A 12,144-nucleotide genomic window follows, 5' to 3' on the forward strand; every position below is an offset into this window, starting at 1 on the left:
GTCATATCCAAGAGGCCACCACAAAAAGAGGACACATCTTGGCTAGGGATTTCTTTTCCCCTAAAGTAAAGGACTCCGGGTGTCTTTCACTCCTAGGCCGGAGCCTCCTTTGCCCAAAGTTCTGCACCCTTCCTGGGACCCCCGGGAGCACGGCCTCAGCGTTAGATGATCCTCGGATCCCCTCTGCCTGGATCAGGCAAAAACCCACAGGTCGGCTGCTGCCCATATCTGGAGACCAGAAGCCTGACAAGTTAACGACACTTGCTCTCCTCAGACAAAAAGGATGCAAGGTGAGCTCGGTACAGAACCAGAGAACAGTGAGTCACAGCCAGAGTTGCCACCCCGTGCACTTTATTGAATCCACTGTGGACAGATAGGTGAAGGTAACATTTGCATACGCGTAGGGTAAAGGGTCGAGGCTTGAGCCTGGGGGCGGGGCAGGGGCGGGGCAGATGTGGACCGTGGAGCACAGGGCAGCTAGAATCCAGAATGGGGTGTTCTTTGTGCAAAAGACTGAAAGACTACCACAGAGGTGGTAGAGAAAATAATGATGCAGATAATGACCATAAGGATGCTGAAGATCAGGGAGCTGATATTCAGGCACTTGGCAGTGGAGGCGTAGGCCTGGGCTCCAACCACATCGCCCACCATCTTCCTGTCCCTAGACTGAAGGAAATTAGATGTAAGGAGCCCTGGAGCTGGCCAGCTGAGAGCCAGGTGCTCTGGCTCCATTTCCCCAACTGCTCCCTGCCCACTGTCTCACTCCCTCCAGCCGGGAAACCCTCCCCTCTTTTCACACACACACAAACACAAACTATACAGTAAGCTCCAGCATTCGCTGCATACCTCACTTTCCACACAGATTAGGGCCCCAGTCTAAAGGGTGAAGGGGTGGGGAAAGTCTGGCCCCAGAATCCCCAGGCAGTTTCATCCTGTGACTATCAGAAAGTCTCCAACACCAGAGACAGACAGTGCGCGCGCGCGCGCGCGCGCACGCACGCACGCACACACACACACACACACACAAATAGGAAGGGTGCACACACACTTTCTTACAGAAAGGACCCCACACTCACACCTCGGTGCTATCTGAGTAGATGGCGCTTCAGGCTCACACACACCTTCTTACACCATTCCCTCCCACCCCCTCTAGCACACTCACCTTCACAGAGTAGGCATAGGCAACGAAGCCCAGGCAGCAGGCGTTGAAGAAGAGTGTATTGAACAGGGACCAGACCACATGGTCAGGCACCGACACCTCTCTGGGCATGTTGATCACGGTGGTCCTCACAACAGCTGAGTTGCTGGGTTCCCCCAGCTCAGTCACCCCGTACTCCTCTTTGATTGTCTCATAGCTTGGAGGAAGCCCGGCATTGGTGGACAAGAAGGCTTGAGAATTGTGGCTCATGGTACTGACTCTGGAACAATCGCCCCGTCTGGAGGATGGCTGCTGCTATCCTGGTTCTGTAGACCCGCCCTTTCTCTAGCAATTTCCTTTTCCTGTTGGTGGGTTAGTCTCCAGAGGGCCTTACTGTGGGGAATTGGCTGGATACTGAAGTGGGCGGTACTTAGGCCTTGAGTATCAAATTACTTCAGGACTAGTTGACTGTTGAGGTACCTCTGTATAAACTTCCAGGGATCTAGACTTGTCCCAGGGCTAAAACTTGTCTGAAGGTCTCCACCTCCTGCTTACAGTAGGCATACTAGAACTTCTCCCCAGATCTAGTCTCCCCAGCCCCCTGCTCTCACACCCCTGGTACATCCCTAAACCTGGCCTCACAGTGAGGGCCTCCTCTAAAAAACCCCAAGCACACACACCCCTAAACTAATCTGTTGCAGGTGGGGGCTGGGGAGATCTGCAACTCAATGTTTCTTTGGCTGTCAGTTGGGGAAGGAGGAGCCTTCCAGCACAGGGCCTGGATGCTCCTGGCTAGCTAGGGAAGGAAAATTCCAGTCACTTGGCTGCAGCCGGGGAGCTTATGGAAGGCAGATGTTTTCCTACCAGTTGCGAAACAGCCATTGCTAAAATGAAGCCTGTAGGAGTACGGCTACACAGGGAACTCCGAGTCTTTCCCGGCAGAAGCAGTGAGGGAACTGAGCGTCCTAGAAACAAGGGAAGTTCCCTGGTGGTGAAGGACACAAATCGTTTGACACTTGAACCCATTCAGTAACCTCACACCCCCACCCCCAGCACCCAAATTTCATCCCACAGGGCAGAATGGAGCAAGGAGGAGATCAGTGAGTCTAACTACAGAGCCCTTGTTCGCCTCTACTTGTACAACCATCACCATCGATCAGAGCCTCAAAAGCTGGAGCAGGTCACATGTCTGTAATCCCAGCACTTGGGAAAGGTCAGCAGGAGAATCAGTTCAAGGTCCAGCCTGGGCTACATGACAGCTTGTCTTAAATAAATGAATAAAAAGTAGTAAGTAAAAATTTTAAAAAAATGAACGAAAGGGGAACTCAACATTTCTTCTAGAAGAGGCACAATGGGTAACAGGCTCCACATTCTTGCTCATTAGCAAAATGCAGATCAAAGCCCCAGCAGCACACTGCTCATACCCATTAGGAAGCACTGTAGTTTAGAAGCAAAGAAACCACACCACTGATGCTGCAGGCTTTGCAGGCAGTGGGCAGATCGAAGCTACAACCCAGAATCCCACTTCTCGTGTGTAAGAGAATGAACACATGTCTATACGTATCCTGTATGCCTGTATCTCATGTCTACAGCAGCATTCGTAACGACAGGCAACAGACAGAGGTTAGATGTCTATCAACTGGCAAATGAAAAAGGAAAGCTCTGATATATGCTAAACCTGAATAAGCCTTATGAACAGCTCTCAGGTCAGAAGTAGGTGAGCAGCCTCCAGGGGCTAAAGGGAAAGAGGGTGGGGTAAGGTGTCTTTGTTATTGTTTGGTTTGGTGGTGGTGTGGGGGTTGTTCTTGGTTTTGTGTGTGTGTGTGTGTGTGTGTGTGTGTGTGTGTGTGTGTGTGTGTGTGTGTGTGTGTGTGTGAGAGAGATGAAAATCATTTTAGGGGAAAAGTCAGAGGTGGTAAGGTGTGGCTCTTTTTCCTAGTGAGCCCTGTGCATGTCCTCTCTGTCTCATCTCTGAGTGAATCTCACTTTTGAATGAAAGTGCCCCATAGGCTCACATGTTTGGATGCTTGGTCTCCAGTTAGGAGAACTGTTTGGGAAGGATCGGGAGGTGTAGCCTTGTTGGAGAAGGTGTGTCCCTGGGGATGGGCTTTGAGGTTTCAAAAGCTTATGTCAGGCCCAATCTCCTCTCTCTCTCTCTCTCTCTCTCTCTCTCTCTCTCTCTCTCTCTCTCTCTCTCTCTCTCTCTGTCACTCTCTGTCTGTGTCTCTCTCTCTCTCCCCCTGCTTTCCAGCTATAGCTTCAATACCATGTCTGCCTTCTTTCTGCCATGATGATCATGGGCTAACTCTCTACGACTGTAAGCAAACTTCTAATTAAATGTTTTCTTTTATGAGAGTTGCCTTGGTCATGGTGTCTTCACAGCAATAGAACAGTAACTAAGACACTGATCTTTCCCAAATCCAATCCAAATAGGCTAATTTAGCTAGGATCTCTTCCACCTTCATTAAAGAACTCAAAAGTCTCACTGTGGCATTGACCTAACCTAGAAAAGTCTCATATCTGAGCTTTAGCACCATTCATGAACTAACGAGTCTCACCCTCAGAATGCTGTTATAGCCAGGCTAACTTCCATGGCAGGACTGGATGGGGAGCTTTGCAGATTGTGTCAAGACGCTTACAGGAAAGAGTAGGGGAACGACCTACTGGTGACTCTATGGTTTGGTGTACTATAGAGATAGTACCTCTAACAGTGAAGTAATCCTATAGGAGGGATAAAACACCCCTAAGTGTAAAAGGCTATGGAGAATAACACTGATGGCTTCTGAGAACCCTGATCTCTTTAGAGCTGAAACCATGGACACGTATATTAATCTGGACATTGAGAGTCAGAAAGGCCAAGCCATTGTACATTTTATAAGACAAGCTTCTCCAGCTATTGGACAAAAACTAGATCAAGTGCCTCCAATGACATTCTGCACTTTAAGGTCTCAACTTGAAGGTCTTCCGCGGCTAAGTCTCAGAAGACAGAATCAACAAGTACCAGTGTTAGTGTTCTGGATCACACGAGGAGATTGATCAAAGAAAGAACTACAGGATGAATTTAGGCTTCTCGGGAGCCAGCTGGGGAAATTCAGACCCTTTTTGCAGAGCCTCTTTATTGTTACACAAAAAGACACCTTTAGCAAGTCGATTTCTGCACACCAAAACTTCTTATCTGATCTAGGAGTTGTTTTGAGAGAACCTTCACCTTAAACAATTCTCACCCTTGTGAGAATTACTGGTTTGCCTGGAGTGTCTGGATACCAAGTTATTGCAAAGGTTCTGAGAATCTTTCAAAGGAACCACCCCATAAACTCTCAGATAACCATCACTGACAAAAGGCTACCTCAGAGCCTAGATAGGAGAGCTCTGCTAAAATTCTGCTGCATGCCAGACTCCCAACAAACTTCAGCACTAGCTATAAGATTTATCGAACTTTTCATTCTGCTCCCTCTGCCAGATCCCAACCCTGAGGCTTCTCTACGACACTCCTGTGTATAAAGCACTAAGCTTTGCCTGCTGGGTCACACCTATAAGATTCCACACTTTCCCAGCCCGAGGCTGCAGGGCTCCCAGATGTAGCAGTTTGATCGGGACAGGACAGGACACAGGCTTTCAGGGTATGCTGAAGGGAGACTCACTGAGGTCACAGAGGCTGAAAATTAATTCCAAGTTAGCCTCTAAAAGCGGAATTCATTGTTCTGACGAGAGTTCTCCAGCTGGGGGCAGGAGTGACTTAAAATTTACACGGGCTTCCGTGTGATCTATGACCTTGCAGCAATCTAAAGAGAAAAGAATTGAGGAAAGATGCCCCCGGGGTGCTACCTTAATAGTCAACATCTTGACTCCAACCTAGTTTATACTCCAGCTTGACTATTACCAGAAGCAAGACCCATTTTAAAACAAAACCAGGAATATTCTGTCAGTTTTGGTAGGAACAATCAAAACAGTTTACCTTCCAACTCCACACACCCACAGCCACAATACACTCCTCAGGAAACCCAATGTCCTTAGATTAGGATTTATAGTCAGCCGCAAGCATCTCAAAAAAAGCTATTGTTCCCTGACTCCTCCCAATAGCTGGAGAGGCTCTGCTTATGAAAGAAACCAATTACCGGATGCTAATTAAGCAGGGGACAAAAGGCAGAGCCTAATTAAAGTAACAAGAAAGAATTTATAGGAGGTAAGAAAGTTTAAACCTTCTTAGAAAAGCTACCCAGGGATTGTCCTAACCAGGTCTGTACTATATTTTGGTACAGGGTTTTGATGTTTACTCTGGTTTAAGAGAGACTTTTCTCTATGCCTCTGTGCTGACTAGTCTTTAAGATCAATTTGAAATAAGCTAGGGTTATCTGCAAAGAAGGAAAAAAAAAATTTTTTTAAATGCTTGCATAAGATTGGCGGATGGATGAGCCTGAGAGGCGTTTTCTTGGTTGATCATTGATACGGAAAGACCCAGTTCATTGTGGTCACTGTCACCCCTGAGAAGATGGGCCTAGAGGGTATAAGATAGCAGGCTGAGCAAGCCTTGGGGAACTAGCCAGCAAGCAGCCCTCCTCCATGGCCTCCGCATCAGCTCTTGCCTTCAGCTTCCTGCCTTAAGTTCCTGTCCTGACTCCTGCAAGTGAAATAAATCCTTCCCTCACCCAATTGCTTTGGGGCATGGGTGTTTGACTGCAACAATAGAAACTCTAACTAAGACAATCTTGCCAGGCATGGTGGCACACGCCTTTAATTCCAGCACTCAGGAGGCAGAGGCAGGTGGATTTCTGAGTTTGAGGCCAGCCTGGTCTACAGAGTGAGTTCCAGGACAGCCAGGGCTACACAGAGAAACCCCGTCTTGAAACAAAACAAAACAAAACAAACACAAAGCAGATGGGTGATTGCTGGGAATTGAACTCAAGACCTCTGGAAGAGCAGTCATTGCTCTTAACCACTGAGTCATCTCTCCAGCCCCAATGTTCTTTTTGTTTTGTTTTGTTTTGTTTTGTTTTTTTGAGACAGGGTTTCTCTGTATAGCCCTGGCTGTCCTGGAACTCACTCTGTAGACCAGGCTGGCCTCGAACTCAGAAATCCACCTGCCTCTGCCTCCCAAGTGCTGGGATCAAAGGTGTGCGCCACCATGCCCCGCTTGTCTTTTACTTTGATTGCTTGTTGGAAAGTTGGATCTTATCACAATAGGTGAATGCATTTAGTAATTCCCTACAGTTTAACAATTAAGAACACCTGGAAGCCTTTCAGATTGGCTAAAATGTTCATCTGAATAAGGTTCCCTGTCTAAACCACTTCATGATGAGACATCTGGGCAATAGCTGATACATTTTTATACAATATTATGGATGATCTTGATTTCTTATACTCCCCATCTAGGGCTTTAAAAGCCAAGCAAGGGCTAGGTGTGGTGGCACACACTTTTAATCTCAGCCCTGGGGAGGCAGAAGGAGACAGATGTCTATGAGTTCAAGGCTAGCCTGCTCTACATATTGAATTCCAGGACAGCCAGGTCTACATAAAACAGGGGTTCTCAAATGCTACAACTCTTTATACAGTTTCTCATGTTGTGGTAATACCCAACCATAAAATTATTTTTATTGCTATTTCATAACAATAATTTTCCTACTTATGAATTGTAATGTAAATATCTGATGTGCAGATGGCCTTAGGAGACCCTTTGTGAAAGGTTCATTTGTCTCCCCAAGGGGTCACAACCCACAGGTTGAGAACCACTGACATAAAGAGACCCTGTCTCAAAAAAAAAATCTAAATAAATAAATAAATAAAGTCAAAATGGGGGGGGGGGTAAAAATGAACCTTGTACTGTAGTCAGTTAAGACTGTGGAGTTATACTAGGGACCTAAGAGGATGCCCTCTCAGCCTTCATTTGCCCGTGTGCCATCTGTGGTCATGGGTCAGGGGCTTGCTGACTGTGTGAGTTTCCTCCAATACAAAGAAGACCTTTCCCCCTCCAATGACTTCACAGCAGGTATATGAGCTACAGTGCGACCCCTGGGGCTCCTATGGCCTTCCTGAATGAGACCATAAGTGGCTTACCAGAGTTGCAGGGCCCCTTCACAGGGGTCCCATTGTCCCCTTGGCCCTGGTTGACCTTTTTTTTTTTTTAAAAAACATTTTTTTTTAAAAAGATTTATTTATTATATGTAAGTACACTGTAGCTGTCTTCAGACACTCCAGAAGAGGGCATCAGATCTTGTTACAGATGGTTGTGAGCCACCATGTGGTTGCTGGGATTTGAACTCCGTACCTTCGGAAGAGCAGTCGGGTGCTCTTACCCACTGAGCCATCTCACCAGCCCCCTGGTTGACCTTTAGTGGTCCATTTTTGTCCCCATATCCTAATTTGCTTTGGCCTATATGTTTTCTTGGTTGAACACCCAGAAGGATGGTTTTAGCGGTCATAAGGAGAAAGTAATAAATTTTAATTTTCATGTAACAGACAAAGCTTAGATAATAACGCAATTTTTAAAGTAAGTTCTGGTTTTGATACTATTCAATTTTACAAGTACTTCAACTTCTGACAGGCTTAGCAGAAAACACAATTATTATGTCAGCAAGAGCAAATCGATATTTTCAAGAACCCCAATTGTTTTAAGTGGAGAACAAGACTTTTTTGTTTTAGACCAGTGCACTGAGTTTTAGTCTCCGGAATTGTGAAGATCATATATATTTTTAAAAGTTTCATCATCTATAGAAAGCTTCAGATTTCAAGTTTTGTCCACGCCTTTACTTTTCTCTTTTTGGAAAGAAAAACAAAATCTGGTTATTTTGCCTTAGGACACTCTTATTTTACCATGCAGAAATCCATCTTATCATGAGACAGAGCAACATAAGCAAATTTACAATTGACTGAAAGAGTGGAATCTAATTTGCACTCACGATATGGTGTGATGTTGGAGGGAGTCGTTTTGTGCTAGGTGCCCAGGTTCATACCTAATAACCACTTGTCTCTGACTCAGTTTCTGGAACACAAGTCCCCAGCAACCCTAACTCCTGGGTCCCCACCCAGAAATGTGTCACCACGACCATCCGCTTTGTCATAAACTACGCCTAACTATTGATTTGGGCTTTTGTAACCCACTAAGGCAGATGTTCAAAGACTACTTTAAGGTCACTTTGAGGGCCTAATCTTGTCAGAGGTGAACAGTTCTTTGTTTTCTGTAACTTGTTTGTGTAGATGCCCAAGGACTTCTTGTGGTTTTTGCCTTTAAAAGCCCTTTCCTCACCAGCCTCCAGGCGACACCTCTCTGATTTGGCTGGAGACTGTGGCCCTGCCAGCCCCTTTAATGAATTTGGCTAATTACAATCTGAATTGGGTCTAAGGGTCTCCCCCAGCCCCATCACCCCTCCCCCATCTAGATTGCCATAACAATGTAAAAACCTAATTACCTTTCCACCCAGTTCAACTGCACTGGTCTTTCCTGTCGCAGGTTCTAGGCAGGCATTGCTGCAGCTGGATTTTTTTCTTTACTGTTTTTTGTTGTTTTGGTTTTTGTTTTTCAAGACAGGGTTTCTCTGTGTAGCCCTGGCTGTCCTGGAACTCCCTCTGTAGACCAGGCTGGCCTCAAACTCAGAAATCCACCTGCCTCTGCCTCCTGAGTGCTGGGATTAAGGGCATGTGCCACCAGGCCTGGCCCTCTAAGGTACTTTGATGCGTTTCCCTATTTGACCCCCCCAAGACTCTGTTACACTAAAGCAAGAAATGGCCAAATAGTTAAGTTTCCAATGACCTCAAATGGTGAACTTAGAACTTAGTGATAAAGTCGGGACAGAAAATACAGAGTGCCAAAATTTTTTAAATGTTAATTATAACTTAAATACAAAAGTCTTCTGTCTCTCCCCACCCCCCACACCCGAAGAACTGGGGTACAACAAGCAGCTTTTGCCTAGAAGGCCAAATGGGAAGAAAAGAGAAAGAGACGTTCAGTAGTGCAACACGAACAGAGCACTTGCAACTGGAAGCAGTGATGGCAGGCTGGAGCCTGTATTAGGACAGGAGAGGCATAAAGAAAATACCAGCCGGGCGTGGTGGCGCACGCCTTTAACCCCAGCACTCCGGAGGCAGAAGCAGGCAGATTTCTGAGTTTGAGGACAGCCAGGTCTACAGAGTGAGTTCCAGGACAACCAGGGTTATACAGAGAAACCCTGTCTCAAAAACAAAACAAAAAACAAAAACAAACAACCAAATAAAAATGCCACAAACTGGGTAGCAATAATCTTCATTGCCACCTCAGGAAGGGAAGCAGAGTTGTCGGGTGGAGGGATGGTTGGCATAGACAAGCCGGAAGGTGTCCAAAGGTAGAGTCATCGTGGCAGCCATAGCAGGCGAGTGTCAGAGAACCCAGCTGTGGCAGAATATTTGTTCCCACTGTGAACCCGGAGATTATGTTGTTTCCTGGAAAACTCTGTTTCAAGTTTGTGGTGTGACTCAGCCTTCACACACACACCTTTAATCCAATAGCTTTCTGCTTGAATATTATAAACAGGATTGAATAAAATCAATCATGGGTCAACAGGCATTTGTTGACCCAAACAATTGACAGGATGTGAACAGAGGGGGGAAAACAGATCAAGAGAAAGTCAGGAGGACAAATGGGAAGTAGAAGGGAGGGACATTCAGTTTGAGGGGCTGGGGGGGGGGGTTGTTTTTTGTTTGTTGTTGGTATTTTTTTGCTTGTTGTTGTTGAGATGTGAGGAAAGAGCGGGCTCTTTTGGGACATTGGCTGAGGAGGAAGGTCAGTTGGGTGTTTTCTCTGCCTCTCTGACCTAGCAGGTTTTCACCCCAGCATCTGGCTCCTGAGTCTTTATTGGTAAAATTGAACAATTAAGATTTTGTTTAAAAAACAAACAAAACAAAACAAACGAACAAACAAAAAAACACCCCATCCAATAAGGTATAAATGACATCCCTGTCACAGGTGGGGATCTGAAGATCAAATCTAGATCAGTTATCGCATCCCTCAGGTGAGTTAAGGAAACAGTAGGATCCATCTATGTTCACCTAAGAGGCATCCATAGAAGGCAACGGATACTACCCCCTGATGCTTTCAGAGGTGAGGTAAGGTCTTCATGTATTAACTTGGCTGTGAAGTGCCTTAGAGTGGGGTGTCTCCTGCTGGGCATTATCCCTCTAAAGGATACCCAGAAATTCAAGTTACCACATATCAGTTGTGAGGGAGAAAGTAAAAGCTTGGTTACCCATAGTTCTCTCAGATCAAGATGTCTGATGGGGATGAAGGGGACATGGCAGGCATAAATGACATCAGTCACATCCTCTGTTCCCTCCTCAGGAGAGCAGCAGCAGCAACGAATGGCGGAGTGTGGAAGCTGATGCAGAGGCAAAAAGGAAGAGTGAAAGATAGAGTCCCCAGGATGTCTGTGGATTCATTGTCTGAACTACCATTGCCACCCCTCCATCGCTTCGTCAACGCTTAGGAGAGTTAGGAAAGTATTACTCCCACTGTCTTTTGAGGATAAGCCTCCAAGAATTTACCTGCTGTGTTTTTGCAATATTTTTGGAGTATATTTTTTTCTTTAAAACATTACTTATTTTTAAAATTACTTATTTTTTAAAGAGTTTTACTTATTTATTTTTTATTTTTATTTATTTTTTTTTCGAGACAGGGTTTCTCTGTGTAGCCCTGGCTGTCCTGGAACTCACTCTGTGACCAGGCTGGCCTTGAACTCAGAGATCTGCCTGCCTCTGCCTCCCAAGTGCTAGGATTAAAGGCGTGCATCACCACTACCCAGCTTTTTTTTTTTTTTTTAATTTTTAAACTTTTTAAAAATTTTATGAAAATGAGTGTCTTGCCTACACATGATATGTGTAACACACATATTCCTGGTACACACAAGGGCCAGAAACGTGCTAGATCTCATGGAACTGAAACTATATACAGCAGGCATGTGTATACTGGAACTATATACAGCAGGCATGTGTATACTGGAACTATATACAGCAGGCATGTGTATACTGGAACTATATACAGCAGGCATGTGTATACTGGAACTATATACAGCAGGCATGTGTATACTGGAACTATATACAGCAGGCATGTGTATACTGGAACTATATACAGCAGGCATGTGTATACTGGAACTATATACAGCAGGCATGTGTATACTGGAACTTCAAACCAGATTCTGGAAGAGCGGCCAGTACTCTTAACCTCTGAGCATCTCTCCAGACTTAAAGATTCTATTTTTATTTTTAATTATGAACATTTGTGTGTTTGGGGCACGGACACATGAGTGCAGTGTACACATGAGTGCAGTACTCAAGGAGGTCAGAAGAGCTGGATATACAGATTGTTCTGAGCTGCCTGACTCAGGTCCTCCTCAGGAACTGTAAGGGATCTTCACTGCTGTCTCTCCAGCCCCAGCAAGCACCTTTTCTCTATTAAATCTTTTTATCTAAGCCGGGCGGTGGTGGCGCACGCCTTTAATCCCAGCACTCGGGAGGCAGAGGCAGGCAGATTTCTGATTTCGAGGCCAGCCTGGTCTACAAAGTGAGTTCCAGGACAGCCAGGGCTACACAGAGAAACCCTGTCTCTAAAAACCTAAATAAATAAATAAATAAATAAATAAACTTTTTTATCTAGATTCTAATCTGGTAAATACCTTTATCCCTGTGCCTTTGGCTCCTCATTCTTGATACACAATCAAACCCAAACAAAGGTGATGATGGCATTGCCTGGGGGGGTGGGACTGGAGGGGTGTCAATCAGTCAAGACAACTCCTGGAGAGTTCTGCCAGCTGCTTTGCCTCCTGCTGCCTCTCCCTTCTCTGGCCTGGCCTGGCCACTCTGCTGTCCTCCATAGCACGATTCGTTACCCAAAGGCTTTCAGTGGCTTCTTCTAGACATCTGCTGTTCTCCTTTGCAGCTTTTATGTAGGTATGACTTCCCAGAAGGTGATATTAAATTTTACTCTGGTCATCTCTGTCCTCTGAAATGCCAACTGTGAGTGAAATTAAGCGCTAATGGCTTGGAAA

The 12,144-nt window shown here is 45.6% G+C and overlaps 1 protein-coding gene across 2 annotated transcripts; it reads right to left on the bottom strand.

Moving 5' to 3' along the window:
- Nucleotides 1-329: 329 nt before the first annotated feature.
- Nucleotides 330-5,179, bottom strand: Ifitm2 (interferon induced transmembrane protein 2). 2 transcript variants are annotated; one of them, XM_030243121.1, is made up of 3 exons: nt 5,094-5,179; nt 1,163-2,123; nt 330-666 (listed from the first exon to the last, which is right to left on the bottom strand). In XM_030243121.1, the coding sequence occupies exons 2-3, from the start codon at nt 1,406-1,408 to the stop codon at nt 478-480; spliced, it is 435 nt and encodes a 144-aa protein (XP_030098981.1). In that variant the 5' UTR covers nt 1,409-2,123; nt 5,094-5,179; the 3' UTR covers nt 330-477. The 2 variants fall into 2 exon arrangements, with proteins under 2 accessions (XP_030098981.1, NP_109619.1); NM_030694.1 differs by lacking the exon at nt 5,094-5,179 and having other exon boundaries at nt 332-666; nt 1,163-1,454.
- Between the last annotated feature and the right edge of the window lie 6,965 nt (nt 5,180-12,144).

The sequence above is a fragment of the Mus musculus genome, chromosome 7 (assembly GCF_000001635.26).
Source record: "Mus musculus strain C57BL/6J chromosome 7, GRCm38.p6 C57BL/6J".
NCBI lineage: Eukaryota > Metazoa > Chordata > Mammalia > Rodentia > Muridae > Mus > Mus musculus.